At 39.8% G+C, this 26,130-nt stretch overlaps 1 protein-coding gene across 1 annotated transcript; it reads right to left on the bottom strand.

Moving 5' to 3' along the window:
- Positions 1–23,114: 23,114 nt before the first annotated feature.
- LOC149390254 (myb-related protein 308-like) lies at positions 23,115–24,600 on the bottom strand. Its single transcript, XM_089618855.1, has 3 exons — positions 24,381–24,600; positions 24,135–24,264; positions 23,115–23,754 (listed from the first exon to the last, which is right to left on the bottom strand). The coding sequence occupies exons 1-3, from the start codon at positions 24,508–24,510 to the stop codon at positions 23,388–23,390; spliced, it is 627 nt and encodes a 208-aa protein (XP_089474981.1). The 5' UTR covers positions 24,511–24,600; the 3' UTR covers positions 23,115–23,387.
- Positions 24,601–26,130: the final 1,530 nt, after the last annotated feature.

Here is a 26,130-nt window from a genome sequence, read left to right as displayed (position 1 = left end):
CATCAGTATCCGAGCTGTGTGGTTAATGGCGTCAAGTTCATCACTCGTCGCCGTGATAATCAATGAATCACTCAAGACAATAGTGTATCTGTGGCCGTGAATGAGTATGTTTTCTACGGTCAAACGGAAGACGTCATCGTGCTGAAATATAGACATAATTATCGTTTCATATTCTTCAAATGCATTTGATATGGTGACAAATATGATACGAGGAGAAGAGTGCACGATGATAGGATTTGTGGAACGACATGTGCTTACAGTGCAGAAGAGTGGTTTACGGATGAGCCGTACATACTCATGACTCAGGCGAAGCAAATCTTTTGTATAAAAGACCTTGTCAAAGGTGGCGAATGGGAAATCGTTGAGGACTGCAATCATCAAGGGATTTCGGACATTCCTGAAGTTGACGCAACCACATCGGCCTTAGTTCCATTGACAATACAACTGTCATACATTGAGCTTCTGAATCATCGACACGAAATATTGAAACTGAGCCTGTTATTGATGTTTACGACGATGAAGAAGGAGACAATGAGGAAGATTAAGCACGTGTCGTTTTTGATCATTTTTTAGGAAGAAGATGTCGATGTCGATATAGAAGATGATACTAACATTATATCGAGTGATGATGATGACTGAGTAATGCTAATATTATTACTATTTTTAATTGTTTATTTTGATAAAACAAATAACTTTTTACTTATATTATTTTCATCATATAGGATGTCGATCGCCACTTGAGCAGGTGGAGGCGAGGATCCCCCACTGACAATGGGATCCCCCGGTTCTAAGGCTACACGAGGACCGACGACTGGCGCGACTTCTGAGAAAGCAGTGAGAGGGGTCGAAAGTGCGACGGTTGTTGGCTATGATCCGATACAACAGATGTTCTATCTGTCCATTATAAGAAGATCAGAGTATACTCCATGCGCCTGGGAGTCTATATCCGCGACTTGATTCCGATGCACGTCTCTAGCAGGTCATAGTGAGTTCACTTTTCTGTACAGAGATCCTGAGACTGGTGCGGTACGCTCAGCAGATTGCTATCGAGCCGAGATTGATGCGGCTATCATTCATGATGCAAAGCGAATTTTTCATAACGCATAGTCAAAATTATCGAGGAAGTTAGACTCATATTATGCGGCCAAAAAGATCTCGCCAAACAAGAAATGCCAAAGGGCGTGAGTCAGGCTGATTGGGAGAAAGCGATATAGATGTGAGCTCAAATTGACTTGATTGATGTTTTGCAGAAAGCGTCTGAACACAACAAAGAAAATTAGAAGAAGAAGAAGAAGAAGAAGAAGACAAATAGTCGACATAGGTCGGATGCAAGTATTGTTGATTCGTAAAATTTTAATTGCAATGTATAATAATTATATATTGTTTTTTTTATCACATTTGTAAAAGAAAAAATCCAGAGTCAAAGAGCGGATATTCAGTGGCAAGCGGAGGAAGAAGACGTAAAGGTGGACATCGATGATCTAGAGCAGGCAACAATACGTATAGTTCTTGGGCAGCGTCAAGATTGGAAAATTGGGAGAGGTCCCTCGATCCCTATGGGAGCTTTACTCCTCGCCGAAGCTCAGGATGCGAGCTCGTCTTCAGGTTCGTCCTCTCGCACTCGGCACGATCAAGTGGTTAGGGAGTTGCAGCCTACGGTGCAAGCCCAGCAGGCCATGATGGAGCAAATGCAGCGACAGATCTTCGAGGTCACATAGAACATAAAAGCCGAGTCAGGAGTTACCCTGGACACTGCAGCCTCAGACTACGCCGCCACTATCTACAAGGGCGGATGACTAGATGCCAGCTTTTGTAGAGTTTCAACTAGAGCTTCCTAGCGGCAGCGGCGCAAGAGGAAGCAGCAGCGCATCCCGATGCAGAGGCGGAAGAGGATCAGCCACAATGAAAAAGTGATTTCAAGCGCGAAAGAAGTAATTGTATATTTATTGTTAGCGAACAAAACGTTAGTTTAATGTTATCAAAATATCTCGAATGTAAAATATTTTCTATTACGTTTTATAAGAAATTTATTTTCTAATTCGAGTTTCTATTCTTATTCTTATTTATTTAGTAGATATAAATTAATTTTTTTTTGAAAAAGCTATAACATTTTATGCGACTTGTCGTATCTAATACTCGATCCGCCAGAAAATGCGGGAAAGACTATTGGATGCGACAAGTCGTACCCAAAAGGCTCCCGTGCTTTGGCGGGATCATAATTTGATGCGACAAGTCGCATACAATAGTCTAATATCACGCCAAAGTAAATATGGCGAAATAGTTATTGATGCGATAATGGATGGGACTTAACGCATCCAAAAACCTAGACTTTTAGATACAACTAGTCACATCCAATAGTCTTTCCCGCATTTTTTGGTGGACCGAGTATTTGATCCTACAAGTCGCATCTAATAGTCTAATATCTCGCCAAAGTAAATATGGCGAAATACTTTTTTATGCGATAATGGATGAGACTTATCGCACCAAAAAACCTAGACTTTTAGATACGATTAGTCTCATCCACGTTCAACAGATGCGGACTTTTGGATGCGACTTTATCGCATCTGAAATTCTAATTAGTCACAAAGACAAGATGTCGCACACAATGTGTTGACAATGTGTCCGACAACTTGCTTGAACACAGATTATGGATAAACAACAAACAATGCAGTAAATGAAATACACACGATATGGTTACCCAGTTCGGTGAAATACACCTACGTCTGGGGGCACGCTGCCAGTGGAAAGGATTTCACGATCTTGTAGTCAATAGTACACACAAGGTTTATATCTGATTACAATCAACAAATCAATAAAACCTAGAGACTATTACCACCAGTGATCACCTAGTCAGGGACTCCCCCTGAATTTGAGCTCCGTCTCAATTCTACCCTTCGAGCAACCTCCTGGCTCGGATGACCTTTAGTCTTCAGCTGTTCGTGAACCTTCAATCACGAGAACACAAAACCCAACTCTCACAGACACTCAATCTTTGTGGAATAGTGTTTGAGAGAATACACCGCTATCAACAAAACACACAGCCTCCCAGTCCGCCGGTCTTGCACGTCTAAGAGCTCTGAGTGTTTTTATCAAAAGCATCAAGGCTGCTAAGGGGAAGCGCATGTCTTTTATAGCAGCTTTACAATCCTGGAAGGTATCTCGGGTTTCCTTACCCGGCCTTAAGCGAATATCACATAGTTAAGTCACCAGCAAGGCAAATATCGTGCGATGAAGACAGCAGCGAGGCAGATATCTTGTAATGAAGACAGCAGTGAGGTAATATCTCAGAATTAAGACACCAGCGAAGCAATCTGTCAAAACAGGAAACTTGCCTGAAAAAGAGTCTACACACAGGAAGAAAGATGTCACACCAGAAGTAGAAACATAACGACCGACATCTTTCCACACAGCTTGCACTAAAAAAATAAAGCCAACAAAAAACGTATCAACAATCTCCCCCTTTGGCTATTTTTTAGGCAAGCACTTCCAGGAACAGTTCTCATATAAGCGTCATGACCAGAGAAGAGAGTGAAAATAAATGACCTCATGACGCCTCTCCCCCTGATTGCCTAAAAAAAATACCAAAGGCAAGGATCGACCAACACAGTGGGAGGAACAAACATCCTGAAAAGAAGATGAGAACTTGAACAAACATCATTACATAAACCATCAAGAGTATGAGAATTCTGTCTTACAAACTAACCAGAGAACACCTCAGTCTGAAACACACAAAGAACTGTAGCACATGCAAAAGAAGTCTGAAAAAGTTGAATAATACAGACCAGTTCTTGAGAAAAAGAGAGAGAGAGAGAGATTTTTAAGCCAAAACACTGTTGTCACCATCATCCCGGTCACTATCACTGCCTTCTTCACCATCTTCAGACTTGTCAGCGTCCTCAGAGTCTTCAGCAGCATCTGAAGCATCAGTCACAGTGGCTTGGCCCGGCTGAGAAGAGGTAGCTGAACTAGGAGCAGTGAGATCTTTGACAAGAGCTTCGCACTTGGACTTCCTGTTGGAGAGAGTCTCGATGGTCCTTTTAAGAGTCTCAATCTCCTCTTGAAGTTCTCTCAACACAGTTCTCTGAACTTCCTCTTTCATTGTCCCCAAACGAAGTTTGCTTCCTGAGATGTCAGATGTCTCGACAGAAGGTCTGACAAGATCTTGAGCATGTTTCCCTTCAAACAATTTGGGACTGAAGTTGAGAGCACCAGGTCATTTGCCCACCACGTCTGAACTTCTCAAGATGTTCTTGTTTTGTTCGAGCAGGATGCCAGTGATGAGAGAAGGGAAACCTATGGGAAGCTTTACTGCAAAAGACTTGGCATGCTTTGCCAAGTGATCAAGCACAAAATCACAAAAATCAAATGAGGAACGGGTACCTATCTGGTAGATTAGGCGAGCCAGATCCGCCTTGATACTCGACCCATGCGAATAGGGAGCCCAATTGGCGATGCTGATGCGGTTGAGGATAGAATATTTGGCAGTGAGCTCGGCAGAAGGCAAAGTCCCCTTGGAAGGCCAGACTTTTGTTTCGTCACCAGTGATTTCTTGAGCAATGATGTCCAGGGGTGGAACCCTATCGGCTGTGATGATCTTCCCCCGACCAAGGTACTTGTTGATAACATCAGGAGAGATCTCAAAACAATGTCCTCTGATGAAAACCTTCCTGAACTCTGCGTCGTCTGGAGTATCGAAGGATGGGGAGAGATTGACAATAAATTCCTTCACCAGAGCCGGATAGAAAACCCCAATGCTTGTGACAGTCCTGAGCATCTCAGCGTCGTGCAGGAGCTCCATGACGGCATCAATCTTGAGCGCCTCAGCGGACAATTCCTTGTTGGGAAAAATGGCTCGATGATACACATACCTCCATTTGAGAACACCATCTTCTTTATGGAATGAGACATTGTCGATGGGGGCAGCAGGGACATTCTTCGGGAGCTTTTTCCCTCCCACAGATCTCTTGTTTCCTAAGCCAAGAGAAATCACTGGTTCTTCTTCTTCAACCTCATGGTCCTCGGCAATAGGAAACAAGGGAGTCTGAGCTGACTTCTTTACACGCTTCTTTATCATGCCCACCTTTTCTTTCTTCTTCTTCTTGGCAGGGATGGGAGCAGTAGGAGAGCTTGCTTCCAGAGACTTTCTCTTCTTCTTTCTCTTCTCCGATAGAAGAGTGGCGATACAGACGTCATCATCTTTCTTAACCTTCTCTTTTAGAGAAGCAAGAATATCCTCTCCATCGTCCTGGACTTTATCAGTCTTCCTTTCTTGCCCTAGAGAAGATGTTGGGACATCTTTCACGACTTCTTCACTCAAACCCAGAATGCCACCAATGGCATCAACAGGAGGAGGCTCTTGAACATGGAGGAGTGAATCTAACATTTCACTATCCCTAGGATTATCAACAGGAGTAACAGAGGCTACAAGGTTACCTTGAACAACCTTGTGAGGGCTCTCAATGGGAGATCCTGCAGGAGCCGCCTCATCTTTTCTTCCAACTTCATAAGAATTACTAGAGCTTGCTTCTCCGGTGATGTATTTGATCGAGAGGGCGGCTTTCTTGAGTATTGCACTTCTAGCGGCGGAGAGAGAGGGATTCACAGGAGGAATTGATGACCCAGTGATTGCCCTTCCGGCCTGACCATCGGCGTGTTCACTGGATCACAATCCTCGTACCCTGACACCGTGCTTGTTGCTCTCCGGTCCAGGTTTCCTTGTCTTGACATCTTTCCCCTTCATTGTGGTTTTCTCTTTCTTAGAAGGAATGGTTGTGTTAATCCCGCTTCTGGTACCAACTATTTTGAAGAGAATTTCAAGAAAACTATCACACAAGTAATCGTCGAGAGGGGTGAAAGCGCAAATATGAGAAGTAAAGCTCAAGAACAGCAAAGAAAAAACATGAAATTTCAAAGTTCGAACAAGAGGTACCTTCCCTTTCTTTCTCGAGAATAGAACCGTCTGCATGTATGAGAAACTGGCAAGTATCAACACGACGTCGTGACATATAGTGGGCCTTGATCCATCTTAAGCCCAAGGAAATAACAAGTGGCACTTTAGCCCGGCAAAACAGCAGAATGGGCCAACCAGATAAATGGGCCCATGAGAGAACTTTCACAAAAGGAACACGAACAAGAATCAGAGAAGAATCAGCACAGATGATAAGACCAAAAAACCCTCCGATAAACAGTAATTGCTATTGTTCAATAACGCACAATCCTAGAGAGGATCTGATATTTTCAAACCGGTTAGCATCCACAGCCTTGGTGAAAATATCCGCGAGCTGTTTTTCGGTGTGAATGTATTCGAGTTTGATCTTCTTTTCTTCTACAAGATCTCGAATGAAATGATGTCTGATCTCAATATGCTTGGTCTTACTGTGTTGAACATGATTCTTTGAGATGTTGATGGCGCTGATGTTGTCGCAGAATAATGTCATGACATCTTGTCCAACATCATATTCAGTAAGCATATGTTTCATCCAGAGGAGCAGAGTGCAACTGCTCCCTGCAGCGATGTATTCAGCCTCAGTTGTGGATAAGGAAACGCAGTTCTGTTTCTTGCTGAACCAGGATATGAGATTGTTTCCTAGGTAAAAGCATCAACCAGAGGTACTTCTTTTATCGACCGTGCTACCTGCCCAGTCAGCATCACAGTATCCCACAAGCATAGAGGAAGTATCATAGGTATATAAGAGGCCAAAATTGGCAGTTCCTGAGGTGTACCTTATGATCCGCTTGGCTTGAGCCAGATGGCTAGCTTTGGGATTGGCTTGATATCGCGCACACACACCTACAGAGTAGGCTATGTCTGGCCGGTTGGCAGTGAGATAGAGAAGACTACCAATAATACTCATGTAGAGGGTTTGATCAACAGATTCTCCATGCTCATCCTTAGTGAGTTTAATGTGAGTAGCAGCAGGAGTCCGCTTGTGAGAAGAATTTTCCAGGCCAAACTTCTTCACTAAGTTTTTTGCATACTTACTTTGGGAGATGAAGATACCATCATTCATTTGCCTGATCTGAAAGCCCAGAAAATAATTAAGCTCTCCGACGATACTCATTTCAAATTCAGACTGCATTTGTCAAACAAAAAGATCCACCATCTTGTTCGAAATTCCTCCAAAGACGATATCATCAACATAGATTTGCGCTATCATGAGGTTGCCATCCTCTTTCTTTATGAACAGGGTTTTATCAATGCCACCTCTGGTATAACCATTCTGCACAAGGAACTGAGTTAGTCTTTCATACCATGCCCAAGGATCCTGCTTAAGGCCGTAGAGAGCTTTTCTGAGTTTGTAGACATGTTGTGGTGAGCTGGGATCTACAAAGCCTTTGGGTTGGGCCACGTAGACTTCCTCATCCAAGTACCCTTTGAGAAATGCACTTTTAACATCCATCTGAAAGAGTTTGAAGTGGAGATAACAGAAGATGCCAAGCAAGAGTCTAATGGCTTCAAGTCTCGCAACAGGGGCAAATGTTTCATCAAAGTCTACGCCTTCCACCTGTGCATAGCCCTGCGCCACAAGTCTAGATTTGTTTCGAGTTATATTACCATGATCATCAAATTTATTCTTAAAAATCCACTTAGTTTCAATGACATTCACATTGTCAAGTTTAGGAACTAGCTCCCAGACTTCATTTCTTTCAAACTGAACAAGTTCCTCTTGCATAGCATTAACCCAGTATTCATCACCAATAGCCTCATTTACATTCTTAGGTTCAATCTTAGAAACAAAGCAGAGATTACCAATCATCTCCCGATAGTTTACAGGAGGTTTTGGGCGAGTCCTTATTCCTTCACTGATTTCGCCAATCACTTCATGAGCAGGGTGATTTTTCTGAATTCTTCTGGAAGGAAGTCTTTGTTCAGTCTCAGGAGGTGTTTCTTCATCCGGAACAATGTCGCTCACTTTGTCATCAGCATCTGTCCTGACATTAGGGCCTTCTGAAGAGATGTCGTCCAACGAGTTCTCAGCAGCAGTCCTGACATCTGTGTTACTAGGAAAAGCTTCATCTTTATCATTAGTACTGTTAGTAACATCATGATCATCGTTTACCACCACATTTATAGATTCCATCATAGTCTTAGTGCGTTTGTTAAAGACACGATAGGCCCGACTATTTCTAGAGTATCCAAGAAATATACCTTCATCACTTTTAGGGTCAAATTTACGTCGAGGATCCCAGTTAGCTCAAATTTACGTCGAGGATCCCTGTCAGCAAGGATATAACAAACAGAACCACAGACATGGAAGTATTTCACATTTGGCTTTCTCCCCCTCCATATTTCATAATGAGTGATGGAAGTACCTGGTCGAATAGTAACTCTATTATGAATATGGCAGGCAGTATTGAGAGCTTCAGCACAGAAATGTGGTGGAATGTCTTTGGCCAGAAAGGGTTCGATTTTTCCTTTCAACAATTCCATTTTGTTATGGTGTGATGGGAGCAGAGAATTCATGGGCTATTCCTTTTGCAGTACAGAACTTAGCAAATCTCATATTCTCAAACCCCCTCCCATGATCACTCCGAATTCTGATCACTTTGCCTATGTTTTCTCCTTTTTCTCTTTGAACCTTCTTGCACAAGGCTTCAAAAACAGAAAAAGTGTTAGATTTCTCACGAATAAAATCAAGCCAAGTATACCTGGAGTAGTCATCCACACACACAAACACGTATCTCTTTCCTCCAAGACTCTCGACCTGCATCGGTCCCATCAGATCCATGTGGAGAAGTTCCAGAAAACGAGATGTGGTAAGATGTTGCACCATCTTGTGAGACTTCTTGACCTGTTTTCCAATCTGGCATTCACCACAAATTTTTCCTTCAACAATCTTTAGATTGGGGACAACGATAATGGCTTTCTCAGAAACAATTTCCTGCATGCTCCCGAGATTCAGGTGACCAAGCTTTTGATGCCACAACTTGGTTTCGTCAACCTTGGTCATGAGGAAATTGTTGTTTGGTATGGGAGACCACATGTAGAAGTTGTCACGAGATCTGGTTCCTCGCATAAGTTCATCTTGTTCGTCATTAACCACCACACACTTATCACGAGTAAAATTTACACGTAAATTCAGATCACAAAGCCGACTAATACTGATAAGATTAGCAGTAAGCCCTTCTACCAACAAAGCCTCAGTCAAGCAAGACATACCAGGATAGTTTAACCGACCTTTACCCACAATTTTGGCTTTTACTCCATCTCCAAAGGTAACGTGACAGTTAGAGTAAGGTTTCACGTTGGTTAGGAAGGTGTGATCACCTGTCATGTGGCGTGAGCAACCACTGTCGAAATACCAGTCACTCCCGGTGGACGCACTCAGAGAAGTGTAGGCAATATTGGCATGATAGGACGAATTTTTTACTCTCCATTCCAGCCGAGTAGAAGGTTGTCGGCGAGGTAGGGCATTCCTGTGAATGGATTTTTGCTGTCGGACATTTCTCCCGTATAGCCGATAGCAAAAGGGTCGAATATGGCCCTTTCTACCACAATAATGGCAGACCCAACGAGGTCTGTTGACAAGAGACCTGGTTGGTCCAGAGGGATGTTGCTGATGTAGATCAGGGAATTTGTCACTACCAGATGGTTGAGGCATGTTTCGCGACATCTGGCTAGCCTACTGTTGGGGTACAAAAGTGGTGCGGGATGATGAAGCACCGTGAGTATATCCAAGACCCTTCATGTTCTTTGCAGGTTTGCCAATGGTGAGGATTTTGTCAATACTGTCAGTCCCGGAATTCAGCATCCTGACAGATTTAGTCATCTGATCAAGTTCTCCATTCAGCCGACTGACTTCCTTCTTCAGATCTACAATGGTCTCTAGAAGCCTTGCCTTGTCTTCAGTCAGAGTGAGGATAAGAGCACTCTGTTTGTCGAGAATCTGGGATTCCTCAACCCATTTGGTGTGCAGAGTATTGTATGCATCATTCATGGCGTCGTTAGATAGTTCTTCCTCTAGAACAAATTTATGGGAGCATTCACCAAATTCATTAGTAGATTCATGTGTATGGATAGAAGCAGTCTAGGCCACAAAGTTACTTATCTGATCGGAGTCGCTATCTTCATCTTCTTCATCCGATAGAGTAGCGTTGTTCCCCTTTTTCTGTTTCCCATTTTCCCTTTTCCGGAGCGTTCACTACTTTTACCATTCCTGTGAGGGTTAATATTCTTCTGGAATCTTTGTTGGAAATTGTCCTTGACATCTTGCGAGACATTTTTCCCATTCATCTGGTTGAGTCTCTTCATAACCCTGCTATAATTTTTTGCCAGCATAGCTATAGTATCGTCAATATCATTGTCAGAATCTGAGTATACCTGTTCCTTTTGTTCATGAATAGAGCTTTTGAGGGCCATCCCTTTGTGTTTCTTCTCCAACTTAGGCAGAGAAAGCTCAAAAGTCATGAGGGATCCCATGAGTTTGTTGGAATCGATCTAGGGTTTGAGAAAATAATTAACGCTTCGGTAAGCGGCGGAATTTTAAAAATTTTCTTTTACAAGTAAAACAGTTTTTACTAACCTAGACAAGTGCAAGTACATGTAATTAAAAACCAATATGAGCTAAGAGTTTACTAACCTTTCTTGAAGCTTGAACTTTGAAGAAGCTTTTGGAAAGTTCGTAACGCTCGTCTCCCCTCGCAGCACGTCTCTCTTTCTTTCCTCGGCACCTCGAGCAACCACGAAAGTTTCTATCACTAAATCACTCGAAAAGAAGGAATCAGTGAGTGGGCACTTTTAAACGCTACGACTTAAGAACGAGTCTCGAAGTCGCAGAGCTAAACACTAGGTCGAGTGAGGACCTAGGTGCCAAGACAAGAAAAAATCGAAAATAAACTAGAGAGAGAGAGAGAGGAGTTCGGCCAACAATGTCTAGAGAGAGAGTCTCTCAATCTCTAACTTATGTTGAATGAATAAAATGAGGGGAATGAGAGTCCTATTTATAGGAGAAGGGTTGGCCTTGGAAAGAAGTAGTTTCCTCTTATTTTCCAAGCTATCATGAGCAACCCTTTATTTCCCATTTCTATCCAAGTCACTCGGCCAACATGTGCCTTCATGACACCTTGGATTTGTTTCCTCTTTTATTCTTGCTTCCCCTTAGACTTGTCTTGGCCGAAATACTTGATTCCTCATAGAGGAAATTTGTTTCCTCTTTTTCTTTTGGCAAGTATCTTGATACATTTATGCACAAAATAATCTCCCTTTCTTTCTTAGGGTTGGGCGCCCAAGGCCTTCTAGAAAAGGCTTCTAGAAGCTTTTCCATTTGTTCATGACAACATGAAAAAGACCCATTAAGAATTTTCAATAAAATTCTTATGAAATGAAATTAATTCACAAGGCCCAATAATCAAGTTATGGCCCAGTGACATTAAGTCATCAAATGAACTTGTCAAAAAATTTATTGACATTCATTTCATCATATGTCTCAAAAGACAAAAATACCCTTTTAACTATTTTCGTTCTTGTTTTGACTTAGCTTCCAGTTTAACTATTCCTATCGATGTGATTCGTGACAGTGACCTCATGGACCCAAATGAACAAAGCTTGAGCTAAAAACTTGGACTCAAAAGTTCACAAACCTTTTCCAAGTTTAGCTTAATGCCAACTGACTCCACTAAAGAGCTGACACTGAAAATCTCTCGGTTCAAATGAATTTGTTTTCTACTCAAGAATTCGACCTAATTATGATGAGCGGATCCACTGAATATTATCTATGTTTACCCTTCATGAATGTCATCAGCTAGTCGGGATTTACTAAATTACCATTTTACCCTTCTAGCTGTTTTTTCCTCAACTCCTTTGTCGCTTGTGAATAAGTTAGAAACAATGTATTGACGAGGAGCTAACAAGTCACATTGTTTCATCCAAAAGAGTCAGGACTCAATTTGGACACTGGCCAGTTCATTTATTCACACTCCAAGGAACAAAGCATGAGGTGACATACATTGCATTTCAGCAATCTTGTACATGAATTCCATATCTATGAGAACTTCACAAAGTTACTCATGACATACTCACAACTTAGTATTTCACCAATAGGCCCTGTTCGGAATGACATAGTGAGTCCGAACTCTGACTTTCTCAAATGAGAATACTAAGGTGTGAAATGGCATGTCTCATTTCAGGATTAAGGTAAGCATGATGCAATTCATACATAGTGACTTCGAGACATAAGAGGTTAAATGGTTTGTTCTTATATTGTCTCTAGAAGTGCACTGGTCAATTCAGTACCTTCGGAAGATACCTAGAAGAACTATAGAGTCCCCAACTCTCAATGCCTCATAACCAGACATCATAGATTCTTCTAACAATCATACTGAGGTCAATAGTCCTTTGACCCTAAGATTGCGAATATAACGTTTTAAGCAAACTACGAAGAGTTTGTTCATGCAAATCTACATTTGTCTCTTCGTAAGTTGTTAAGTTTGTTTATGGACTAAAAGACTAAGGTTTTATCATAAAGCTTCAAACAAAGAAGATTGAATGAACGTTTCAACTTTTTATTAATGAATAAGCAATTACAAGCAAGAGTCTTCGTAAGACTATATGACATCAAATGTACATAAATAGACACTACTACTCTTCTTGTGGGCACCATTGACAACAAACTCCCACTTGACTCAAAGAAGATGTGAGTAGTCCTACATGCCTAATCCCTCTCGAAGTTGGTCGAAGACCATGTTCGCAAGGGCCTTGGTGAATAGATCTTCCAGAGATCTACTTCACCTCCACGTCTCTGTGCTGCACGATCTCTCGAATCAAATGGTATTTCCTCTCAATATGCTTAGAGCGCTTATGGCTTCTAGGTTCCTTTGAGTTAGCGACAACCTCACTATTATCACAATAAAGGGTCATGGGCTCGTCGACGTTTGGAACAACTTCCAAATACTTAAGGAATTTTCTAAGCCATACAGCCTCTTTGGATGCTTCACAAGCAGCCACATATTCTGCTTCCATTGTGGAGTCAGCAATGCAAGATTGCTTAATACTTCTTCACACAACAGCTCCACCATTAAGGATGAACACAGATCCCGAAGTGGATTTCCTGGAATCCTTATCCGCTTGAAAATCGGAGTCAGTATATCCCGTCATCGTCAGGTCAGTACCTGAGTATGTAAGCATCAAGTTTCTAGTTCTTCGAAGATACTTAAGAACATGCTTAACAGCAATCCAGTGCTCGGGTCCAGGGTTGGATTGGAAACAGCTAACTATGCCAACGGCGAAACAGATGTCAGGTCTAGTGCAAATCATAGCATACATGAGGCTTCCTACGGCAGAGGCGTAAGGAATTTTCCTCATGTCTTCAATCTCTTGTGCAGTCTTGGGAGACTGGTCCTTAGAGAGTGAAACTCCATGCCTAAAGGGTGTTTGACCCCTCTTGCAGTCTTGCATCGAGAAGCGATCCATCACCTTATCAATATAAGATGCTTGAGAGAGCGACAGGGTCCGGTTTTTCCTATCTCGAAAGATTTGGATCCCCAGAATGTACGCGGCTTCTCTTAGATCCTTCATATCGAATTGCTTTGCCAGCCAGACCTTAACCTCAGATAACTTACCCACGTCATTACCAATGAGCAGTATATCATCGACATATAGTACCAGAAACACAACTTTGCCTTCGTGTATTAACTTGTAAACACAAGGCTCATCTATTGACTGTTCAAAGCCAAAGCTCTTTACAGTTTCATCGAATCTAATATTCCATGACCTAGATGCTTGCTTTAGTCCATAAATGGATTTAAGCAACTCACAAACCTTGGTCTCTTGACCTTTATCCACAAAACCGTCTGGTTGAGCCATGTAAATGCGCTCGTCAAGATTGCCATTCAGAAAGGCTGTCTTGACATCCATTTGCCAGATCTCATAGTCGAGAGCTGCAGCTATGGATAGGAGTATGCGGATGGATTTAAGCATCGTGACTGGCGAGAAGGTTTCTTCATAGTCAATCCCTTCTTGTTGGGTATAACCCTTCGCCACAAGTCGTGCTTTGAACGTCTCGACGTTCCCATCAGGACCCATTTTCTTCTTGTATATCCACTTACACCCTACGGGTTTAATCCCTTCTGGAAGGTCTACAAGTTTCCAGACTTTGTTGACATACATCGAGTGCATTTCAACTTTCATGGCGTCAAGCCAAAGGTTTGATTCAGAACAAGCCATCGCTTGGCTATAGGAAACAGGGTCATCCATGTCGGAGACGGCTACAAGAGAGTCTCCATAAGACATGTACCTGTCAGGCTTTTGAGTAGCCCTCCCACTACGTCTAAGTACTACTTGATGAGATTCTGATGAGTTAGGTTGTGTTTCAGTTGGGGTAAGAACAGTTCTTACAGATGAGGTAGAAGCTTCCTCACCCAACTTTTCTTCAAGCACAATTTTGCTTCTAGGTTTCGCATCCTTCATAAAGTCCTCCTCAAGGAAGCGAGCATTCGTGCTAACGAAAGTCTTATCGTCCTCGAGACTATAGAAAGTAAAACCTTTGGTTTCCTTCGGATATCCTACAAACAGGCACAATTCTGACCTACTAGCCAACTTGCTAGTCTTTTGCCTCAGCACGTGTGTAGGGCAACCCCAAATTCGGATGCGGCCAAGATTCACTTTACGGCCAGTCCATCTCTCATAAGGAGTACCAGGAACCGTTTTAGATGGAACTTGGTTCAGAATGTAGGCGGCTGTTTCGAGGGCATATCCCCAAAAGGAAAGCGGGAGTGATGAGTAACTCATCATCGATCTAACCATCTCCATAAGAGTTCGGTTTCTTCTCTCTGACACTCCGTTTTGTTGAGGTGTGCCAGGTGCGGTAAGCTGAGAAGCGATACCTTCTTCTTTAAGAAATTCATCGAACTCTCCAGACATATACTCACCACCTCGATCAGATCGAAGGGTTTTGATCACTTTGCCAGTTTGCTTTTCCACTAAAGCCCTAAAGACCTTAAATACGTTAAAGGTCTCGGATTTGTGTTTAAGCAAATAGACAAAACCATATCTTGAATAATCATCAGTGAAGGTAACAAAGTATTCGTATCCTCCACGTGCCTGTTGGTTGAGCGGACCACATACATCAGAATGTATTAGTTCCAGCAACTCAGTGGCTCTTCGACCCTTATCGGAGAAAGGTCGCTTAGTCATTTTTCCTTCTATGCAGGATTCACAAGTAGGTAGTGAACCTATTGCAGAGGCTTGGAGTGGACCATCCCTCACAAGTCTCTTAATCCTATCTAGACTGATATGACGAAGTCTTAAGTGCCAGAGGTATGTTGATTTTGTTAGATCGGAGGATTCAGAAAGTTTGATCCTCTTTGGCTCCCTAATTAGATCGTTATCTATTTCGGTGTCTAAAAGAGAAGGTTGAGTGGGATAGATGTAGAAAAGAGCATTCTTCATACATGCATCAGTGACAAAAGAATTATCAGGAAACGAAATACGAATTCCATTCTTAATGAACTTTAAACAATAATCTTGCTCACGAAGACGAGCAACGGATATTAAGTTCTTCCCAAAGGTAGGAACAAAATAAACATTATTCAAGTTTAAAGTGCGGTCTTCAAAAGACAGCGTCACGGATCCCACAGCCTTCGCGGACACCAGGCTCCCATCACCCCATTTGAAACAGAACTCGCCTTCCTCTAAGCTTTTTGTTTTCTTGAAACCATTCAAGGAACAAGAAATATGGTTAGTAGCAGCGGAGTCAAGAATCCACGTTGATACATTATCAGCTACTAAGCATGCTTCGGTAACTAGTACAATACTATGTTCCTTTGCTTTGAGATAGGCAGGACAGTTCCTTTTATCGGCCTTGTAAGGTCTCTTCACAGTTCCAGAGGCGGAGGCTTATTGCTCAGTAGCATGTGCCTCTCCTTGATTCCTCTTTCTCTTAGTGAGACCTACAGCAGTGTGAAGTTCCTTCATAAGCTTGGTAACAGTGTACTCTAGCTTGTTTATGAAGTAGTTCATCTTGGAGGTATCAAGAGATGCGGGGAGAGTTTCTAAGATCATATCTATGATATTCTTCCCATCAATCTCAGATCCTAGGATTTCCATTTTATTCAGAAAACTAATGATCAGTATCATGAAGTCTCCAACAGGAGTCCTAGCCTGCATATGACAGTTCATAAACTGTCGGACTGCTTGTAGCCTTGTTTGACGCCTTTGCCCTCCAAACATCTCGAGGAGATTGTAGAGCATGTCAGCGGCATTCTCGATGTCACGATGTTGCTCTTTCAGCATATTGTTCATAGATGCCAAGATATAGCACCTCACAATCTCATCGGATCGAAGCCAGGCCGCTAAGGCGTCATTGTCCTCTTGAGTTGAATCATCATTCGTCAGAGGAGGACACGGGGTGGTGAGTACCCATTTGTGCCTGTTAACGGTAGGTGTTATGTCGAGGTTACGTTTCGAATCTACGTAGTTTTCGTTTTCGAGTTTGATCGAGGAAAGAAAGATTGAGAGATGGTTGAGAGACACATTGCCTATATAAGTTGAAACAAGTTTATGATTAGTCTTTGGTTTAGGATTTAAGTTTTATTAAGACTTTTGTAAAATCCAAAGGTGTTATAAACCAAACGATAATTTACTCCATCAAGGGAAGGCCGCAAAAAATCTCCATTTATAAGTAAATGACACATCATTAATGCTAAGCCAAGATGTCAATACATCTATTTTGACTAGCCACCTTGTAAATTGGTTTGATCACTCACATCCTTTCGCAGAGCCTCAAGGGAGGATACTAGGGATTGAGCCTAAGCGTGCAACCAACCACTTAGTCCAAAAGATCAGCTTTGAAAAACAATCCCCCAAGGGGAGGCCTTGCCATCATTGCATCACTCTCGGACGTAGCTCATTGAGCAATGATCGAAGCAATAACGCCTTGGAGTACTCACATTTAAGTGAGGGTCGCAAGAGCGGCTCTTAGTCCCACGTTATTGCATCTTTCACTAGTGTTGGGGATCGCGGGTTACAAACAACGAATATAACCCTCCCCTTAGTTTTTGGAGTTGGTTCATCGACTCTTATAAGTTCGGAAACAAATTTCCTAGTTAGAGAGCGACAGAGCGGACAACTAGAAGAGAATCCTAGATCGACATGTTCAGAGCAGTATTAGTGCATAAAGGCACAAGGCACATACTCGATCTTTTCCTATTTTCTATTTCGGGAAAGTGCGTGAGGGAAGTGTGAACTTCAACTCACTCGAACACTTGAAAGTTTGAGATTACACATCTTTTTATTTTTCGGCTTGTCTACAAGGAGACCTCCCACTCAAATTTTCAAGAGCATATAGATTTTGAACATATGTGATATAGATATAGTTTTGAAAACATTTTGAAAATTTATTTGATTTGGATGACAAAATATTTTTGAAAGTGAAAACGGTTTTTCAAAATTCAAACTACTTTTGTAAAAATTCAATTTCAATTAAACTTTCAAAAATCAAAACATTTTAATCTTACACATCATGTTTATAATCATATGAAAAAAAAATTTGCTCAAGAAAATTTTCTCATTAGAGTTCTATAACTCATGGTAGTGGGGTTTGAAAATCCGGATTTCTAAAAAAAAACTGGAGTTTCAGACAGCCGCGCACCTCGGAGTAAAATCGCCATATCTGGCGGCTCCGATGTCCTTTTGAGCCGAAACCGGTGGCATTGGACAGAAGACAGACAGAGCTTTAATTTGATTCAAGAATAATTAAATTTCGATTTCTGAGGAGAGAGTTATGCCACTTTTAATGCGGGTTTACTCCAGCTTGAAGAAAAAGAAATAAATTAAAGCTTGGTCCTACTTAGGTGCGAAAAAGAATCAAGTGTAACGGAACGTTTTAAGATGTTGTTTAAAGCTTTTATTTGTGTTTTATTAGCAGGGTAATAACATAGAATAAAAGAAATAACAACAAGCATAAAACGATTCAAGTAAAAATAAGAAACTAGCAAGATATCAAAACTAGTCACAAAATTTTACTCGAAATTTCTCAAACCTTTAAAACACGTTTTTCAATATAAAAAATTAAAAACTTTTAGAACTGATTCTAATGTGTTTTAAAAACATCCCAAACTCATAGAAAATCAACATGCTTTTTTAATTTAAAGACAAGAGCATTAAATTAAAAAAAATCTAAGATTACAATTCTAACTTGTCACAAAATTAGTAAACTTTCGAAAACGATTTTCAAGCTCATAATTTAAAAAACATGTACATGCTAATCTTTGACCATAGCTCTGATACCATTTGTTGGAATCGATCTAGGGTTTGAGAAAATAATTAACGCTTCGGTAAGCGGCGGAATTTTAAAAATTTTCTTTTACAAGTAAAACAGTTTTTACTAACCTAGACAAGTGCAAGTACATGTAATTAAAAACCAATATGAGCTAAGAGTTTACTAACCTTTCTTGAAGCTTGAACTTTGAAGAAGCTTTTGGAAAGTTCGCAACGCTCATCTCCCCTCGCAGCACGTCTCTCTTTCTTTCCTCGGCACCTCGAGCAACCACGAAAGTTTCTATCACTAAATCACTCGAAAAGAAGGAATCAGTGAGTGGGCACTTTTAAACGCTACGACTTAAGAACGAGTCTCGAAGTCGCAGAGCTAAACACTAGGTCGAGTGAGGACCTAGGTGCCAAGACAAGAAAAAATCGAAAATAAACTAGAGAGAGAGAGAGAGAGAGAGGAGTTCGGCCAACAATGTCTAGAGAGAGAGTCTCTCAATCTCTAACTTATGTTGAATGAATAAAATGAGGGGAATGAGAGTCCTATTTATAGGAGAAGGGTTGGCCTTGGAAAGAAGTAGTTTCCTCTTATTTTCCAAGCTATCTTGAGCAACCCTTTATTTCCCATTTCTATCCAAGTCACTCGGCCAACATGTGCCTTCATGACACCTTGGATTTGTTTCCTCTTTTATTCTTGCTTCCCCTTAGACTTGTCTTGGCCGAAATACTTGATTCCTCATAGAGGAAATTTGTTTCCTCTTTTTCTTTTGGAAAGTATCTTGATACATTTATGCACAAAATAATCTCCCTTTCTTTCTTAGGGTTGGGCGCCCAAGGCCTTCTAGAAGCTTTTCCATTTGTTCATGACAACATGAAAAAGGCCCATTAAGAATTTTCAATAAAATTCTTATGAAATGAAATTAATTCACAAGGCCCAATAATCAAGTTATGGCCCAGTGACATTAAGTCATCAAATGAACTTGTCAAAAAATTTATTGACATTCATTTCATCATATGTCTCAAAAGACAAAAATACCCTTTTAACTATTTTCGTTCTTGTTTTGACTTAGCTTCCAGTTTAACTATTCCTATCGATGTGATTCGTGACAGTGACCTCATGGACCCAAATGAACAAAGCTTGAGCTAAAAACTTGGACTCAAAAGTTCACAAACCTTTTCCAAGTTTAGCTTAATGCCAACTGACTCCACTAAAGAGCTGACACTGAAAATCTCTCGGTTCAAATGAATTTGTTTTCTACTCAAGAATTCGACCTAATTATGATGAGCGGATCCACTGAATATTATCTATGTTTACCCTTCATGAATGTCATCAGCTAGTCGGGATTTACTAAATTACCATTTTACCCTTCTAGCTGTTTTTTCCTCAACTCCTTTGTCGCTTGTGAATAAGTTAGAAACAATGTATTGACGAGGAGCTAACAAGTCACATTGTTTCATCCAAAAGAGTCAGGACTCAATTTGGACACTGGCCAGTTCATTTATTCACACTCCAAGGAACAAAGCATGAGGTGACATACATTGCATTTCAGCAATCTTGTACATGAATTCCATATATATGAGAACTTCACAAAGTTACTCATGACATACTCACAACTTAGTATTTCACCAATAGGCCCTGTTCGGAATGACATAGTGAGTCCGAACTCTGACTTTCTCAAATGAGAATACTAAGGTGTGAAATGGCATGTCTCATTTCAGGATTAAGGTAAGCATGATGCAATTCATACATAGTGACTTCGAGACATAAGAGGTTAAATGGTTTGTTCTTATATTGTCTCTAGAAGTGCACTGGTCAATTCAGTACCTTCGGAAGATACCTAGAAGAACTATAGAGTCCCCAACTCTCAATGCCTCATAACTAGACATCATAGATTCTTCTAACAATCATACTGAGGTCAATAGTCCTTTGACCCTAAGATTGCGAATATAACGTTTTAAGCAAACTACGAAGAGTTTGTTCATGCAAATCTACATTTGTCTCTTCGTAAGTTGTTAAGTTTGTGTATGGACTAAAAGACTAAGGTTTTATCATAAAGCTTCAAACAAAGAAGATTGAATGAACGTTTCAACTTTTTATTAATGAATAAGCAATTACAAGCAAGAGTCTTCGTAAGACTATATGACATCAAATGTACATAAATAGACACTACTACTCTTCTTGTGGGCACCATTGACAACAGAGTTCGTCAAACTTCAGCGTTTTTAGGTCATGGACTTCCTCAATGGCCGTGATCTTCATTTTGAATCTTGGGCTTAAAGCTCTCAGGGTTTTTTGAATAAGATCTTCATCTGTCATGGGTTTCCCGAGAGAGTAGGATTCATTGGCAAGGTCTCGGATGCGAACGTTGAATTCAGCAACTGCATCTTCAAGCATAGTGAGGGCTTCAAAGTTGGTTGTGAGATATTGAAGCTTCTGCTCACGGACCTTTGTGGTTCCCTCATAGGCAACAACAAATATTTCCCAGGACTCTTTGGCACTAGTGCATGTGTTTATCAGCCTGAAAACATTTTTATCGACTCCGTTAAAAATAGCATTAAGAGCACGAGAGTTACCAAGGGCTGCCTCATCTTCAGTGGGGGTCCAATCCTTTTCGGGTTTTGGGCCAGTAGAGGCTCCTTTGTCATCAACATTAACTGAAGCTTCTCACCCGTGTATCACAGCTTTCCATGTTCTGCTATCAAGGGATTTCATGAAAGCGCTCATGCGTGCCTTCCAATAACCATAGTTGGTTCCGTCGAGTACTGGAGGGCGATTGACAGAACCTCCCTCTCGGGAACTATCCATATTAGGTAATCAGAAAAAAAATCCAGGAAACCACCAAAAAGATCAAGGTGCCTGCTCTGATACCAATTGAAATTATGATTAGTCGCAAAGACAAGATGTCGCACACAATGTGTTGATAATTTGTCCGACAACTTGCTTGAACACAGATTATGGATAAACAACAAACAGTGCAGTAAATGAAATACACACGATATGGTTACCCAGTTCGGTGAAATACACCTACGTCTGGGGGCACGCTGCCAGTGGAAAGGATTTCACTATCTTGTAGTCAATAGTATACACAACGTTTATATCTGATTACAATCAACAAATCAATAAAACCTAGAGACTATTACCACCAGTGATCACCTAGTCCCCCTGAATTTGAGCTCCGTCTCAATTCCACCCTTCGAGCAACCTCCTGACTCGGATGACCTTTAGTCTTCAGCTGTTCATGAACCTTCAATCACGAGAACACAAAACCCAACTCTCACAGACACTCAATCTTTGTGGAATAGTGTTTGAGAGAATACACCGCTATCAACAAAACACACAGCCTCCCACTCCGCCGGTCTTGCACGTCTAAGAGCTCTGAGTGTTTTATCAAAAGCGTCAAGGCTGCTAAGGGGAAGCGCATGTCTTTTATAGCAGCTTTACAATCCTGGAATGTATCTCGGGTTTCCTTACCCGGCCTCAAGCGAATATCACATAGTTAAGTCACCAGCAAGGCAAATATCGTGCAATGAAGACAGCAACGAGGCAGATATCTTGTAATGAAGACAGCAGTGAGGTAATATCTCAGAATTAAGACACCAGCGAAGCAATCTGTCAAAACTGGAAACTTGCTGAAAAAGAGTCTGCACACAGGAAGAAAGATGTCACACCAGAAGTAGAAACATAATGACCGACATCTTTCCACACAGCTTGCACTAAAAAATAAAGCCAACAAAAAACGTATCAACAGCATCCAATGTTGCATCCAATTTGATCATTGGATGCGATTTTTGGACTTTTGGATGCGACAAAATTCGGATCAAAAGTACTTTATGTCCTAGTTAATCATCAAATATAAAACTTAAAAATAATTAATGTGGCTCGTTTTTAGAAATAGGGCTTGCATCATATATATGTAGAGAAATTTCATTTTCTAGACCTAAAAACAATGAAAATATCAAGATTAGACCCATTAGTTTAATAATATCTGAAATTGGACTTTTGGACACTTTTCGGACAAAAATGCCCTTGAAATTCAAATAACCCATATTCCTCTCATTTTTAAATTCTCTTCATCATAATTATTGTCACATTCGAATTGGTTGCGCTAGGATTAGAACTTTCGGTGGTCGAGCTCACCGCTGAGCTCGTGGGGTTCGGGGCAACGCCCCGATTTTTTTTTTTTTTTTAGGAATTTGGGTATATGTTTAGCTTCGATTTTGAGGGTTTCGCATCGTTTTTGAAAAAAATTCCATAGTTTTTTAGGGTGTCGGAAACTCGTCGGAACGTGTCGGAATCTATCGGAACTCGTCGGAACGTGTTTGCATCCATCTTTGGAGGTGTTTTTTTGTTTTTTTTTTTTTAAAATCTGGATTTCCGATGAAGACCATCGGAATCCATCGGATTCGGTCGGATCCGACCAAATCCGATGGATTCCGATGGTCTTCGTCGGAATCCATCGGAAATTTCCGATGAAGACCATCGGAATCCATCGGATTCGGTCGGATCCGACCGAATCCGATGGATTCCGATGGTCTTCATCGGAAATCCAGATTTAAAAAAAAAAAAAGAAAAATTTCATCTCCAAATCTCATTCAAATCAACCTTAAAAAAATAAAAAATTCACTTCCAATTCGGTCGAATTTGGTGTGGTGGGCATTGAAACTCGTCGGATTTGATGTGGTTGGACGTTGGAATGAGGCTCACGTCGGATTTGGTGTTCTTTGGTGTGGAGAGAAAGTGAGAGTGAGAATGAAAGAGATGAAAATAGATGGAGAGATGGTTTATTTTGAATTAAGGGTATTTTCGTCCAAAATTGGTACAAAAGTCCAATTTTGGATATTTTTTAACTAGCGGGTCTAATTGAGATATTTTCATAACTTTTGAGTCTAGAAAATGAAATTTCTCTATATGTATGTGTAGGTGTACTGAGTGTATCGAGTACAATTCTGATTTTTTTAATCACAAGCATACATAAAATTACCATGACCAGAGTACTCTTTCCCTGTAGTTTGATACATCTATAATATAATGTGGCTATTTTATAAAGTAAGCCTCCCTGATTTTTGCTTTTACTATCTACATTGAAGAAAAACCCAGAAACATGATGACTACATATAATAAGTCATAGTCAATAATATAACATTTATGAATTGAAGAGATGAAGAGTAGGAGATGGTGAGACAGCTACTTTTTCAATGTTTTGACTATGAAATTCTTTTTGGCTTTTAACAACTCGGTGTTATCATTGGAAACTTCACGACTTGAACAAGCAACATTCATGGATAGGTCGAGGTTTAAATCTGGCAACACCGACGACGAAGGGTCATTATCTAAGCTACTTCGCGCATCTGATACCTCAAGGTCAGGTTTTTTCGAAATAATCTGCTGATCTTGATGTTTATTATAGTTAGGTTGCGGATGAGTGTGGCTCAACCGATGATTGCTCGGATCAACACCCATTTTTATGAGCTTTCTTCGAAGATGAGAGTTCCAATAATTTTTTATCTCGTTATCTGTGCGTCCCGGTAATCGTCCAGCGATTAGTGACCACCTGTATATAGATCATTTTAGATTTCATATTTGTTCACAATAAGTGGACAATTGATATTTTGAGCATAGTATTAATTATGCATCTCTAAAGGCTTTACCTATATATAAACTTGTCCTTATTGAGAATTCTTGAAATACTATAGACGAAGTTGTTTGAATTATTCAACTTATTATAAAGGTAGGATTATGTACGAAATTTTTACTTTTAAATTAACTCTCTCTCAAATTTCAAATTATGTATCTCTAAATCGTATAACTAGATATGAGCTTGTTTTAAATTTCAAATACTATGGATGCATTGTGGCAAATTCTCTTTTTCATAATATTTAGGAAAGTTTTATTTTCAAATTCCATTGCATATATCCACTTTCAAAAGTATACCTATTGCCTAAAAGGGCATGAAGTTTGATGATGAGATCTTCTTCATCGTCGGAAAAATTTCCTCTCTTTAGGTCCGGCCGGAGATAGTTTATCCATCTAAGCCGACAGCTTTTACCGCATCGAAGAAGCCCTAAATTCATTTCATATTCCATATCAAAACTGATTTAAGAATGTTTTAGGATCAAAATTATGAAAAACTAAATCTTTTCATTTTTAATATATATAAACATATATAGATAGATATACCTGCAGAGTTGGGAAGAGTTCTCCAGCAACCCTCGCCATGAGAGTGAATGTAATCAATGAGCTTTTGGTCTTCTTGCTTTGACCAAGCTCCTTTGTTTATCTCTTCTTTCTCACAACAAGGTCTTCTCATATTATGAATTATACAATATATATAGGTATTAGTGTAGATGTATATAAAGAAATACAGAAACCCTAGGAATAGGAAAGCTATTGATATTATCGAAAGATTGAGACCAGGCGATCGAAAGAGAAGAGCAGACTGGGTCAGAGCAGCAATACACACATATGTATACACAATCAATCTACAAATATAAATAGATAGATTGATATTGCTTGGTTAAAAAGAGAAGTAATAAGAAGTTTGACTTGGACCGGTTGTTTTATCCATGCGTTAGAGTGCGTGTGGGTGAACTAGGCACGCATATATAACATGTTAGGGCGTTTTGTGTACGCATATGTATATGTATCTATATATATATATATATATATATATATATATATATGTACGTGTAAAGATTTCTGACTTTAAATTTTTACTGCTTTCAAAGGGGAAAAATGTTTAGCCCAGATATATTACCGAGGAAACACTGTTTTGCGTATAGATTTATGTGGTCTCAATCTATATCCTTCATGTTAAAATAAAATATCCGACGAATTTGTGAAGTTGTAGTATTCATTCGTGTAAACAATGTTTATTTAAGCGGAGTAGTTGGAATTCATTTTCATGCATTAATGAGTACAGTTCAACTTTTATATAGGGAAAAAAAAAGATTTTGTGAAATATTATATTTAAAAACTTAATAGTATTTTTGTTCTTGTCAGGTATATACTTATTTATTTTTAAAAACTCTAAATTCTGATCCGAAATAACGCATATATATCAGGAAGAAACGGTCATTATGTTGCAGCTGGAGCTTCTTATTACAGTTTGGATTAGAAAAACATCGTTTCCATCTAAATCCTTTTAATTAACACAAATAAGTTTTATTTATGTACATCGGGATCAGGTGTGATTACTTTATATTATTTATAGTGAATGCTATGCTTTATATTATTCCACTTACTTATACGCTTTATTTACTTTTACTATGGAATCCGGCTATAAGTAAGAAAGCAACGAAGAAATTACATAGTTAATTGATTTTGTGTTCTTTGCTTCGAATACTATAATGAAGTAGTTGACTTTTATTAAGCAATGCTAAAATATTAAGTCGTTAATATAGTTAATCTACCCGAAGTGTGATAATTTTTTTTTTAATTCATATTGTAAGTGGAATATTGAGAAAGTCAGACTCAAAAAAAGAACCTTGCATGAGTAGCGTTACAGAATTTATGATGTTTTCGCGATTGACTGATAGCTTCCACACACGCATGCATTGAGGGATCATCTATCTATATATATATATATATATATATATATATATATATATATATATATATATATATATATATATATATATATATATATAAATTTCATTTGGTAGACTTAAAAAATGGAGAAATATCAAACAAGATTCTGCAAAATATTTAATATATATATACATATATATATGTGTATAAATTTCATTTAGCAGACATCAAAATGGAGAAATATCAAACAAGATTATGTAATTGTAAAATATTTAAAATTGGATTTTTTACTTAAAATCAGACAAAAATACTCTTTCAATTTATTTTTCCATCTTAAGTCATTCTTTTTCATCGGAATTCATCGGAAACCATCTTAAAACATCTTAAACTTTGAATTTCA

Source organism: Urtica dioica, chromosome 7, assembly GCF_054948205.1.
Source record: "Urtica dioica subsp. dioica isolate 48M chromosome 7, U.dioica_male_clone48M_v1_H2, whole genome shotgun sequence".
Lineage (NCBI taxonomy): Eukaryota > Viridiplantae > Streptophyta > Magnoliopsida > Rosales > Urticaceae > Urtica > Urtica dioica.
This window is presented reverse-complemented; position numbering and strand designations above follow the sequence as displayed.

What these genes read in the sequence shown, in the direction of transcription:
- LOC149390254 (XM_089618855.1), bottom strand. Translation starts at nt 24,510, where the DNA reads ATGAGAAGACCTTGTTGTGAGAAAGAAGAGATAAACAAAGGAGCTTGG. An exon ending in AACTCTTCCCAACTCTGCAG is followed by an intron (nt 24,265 to 24,380) that starts GTATATCTATCT and finishes AAATGAATTTAG; the next exon opens with GGCTTCTTCGATGCGGTAAA. An exon ending in CATGCCCTTTTAGGCAATAG is followed by an intron (nt 23,755 to 24,134) that starts GTATACTTTTGA and finishes ATCTATATACAG; the next exon opens with GTGGTCACTAATCGCTGGAC.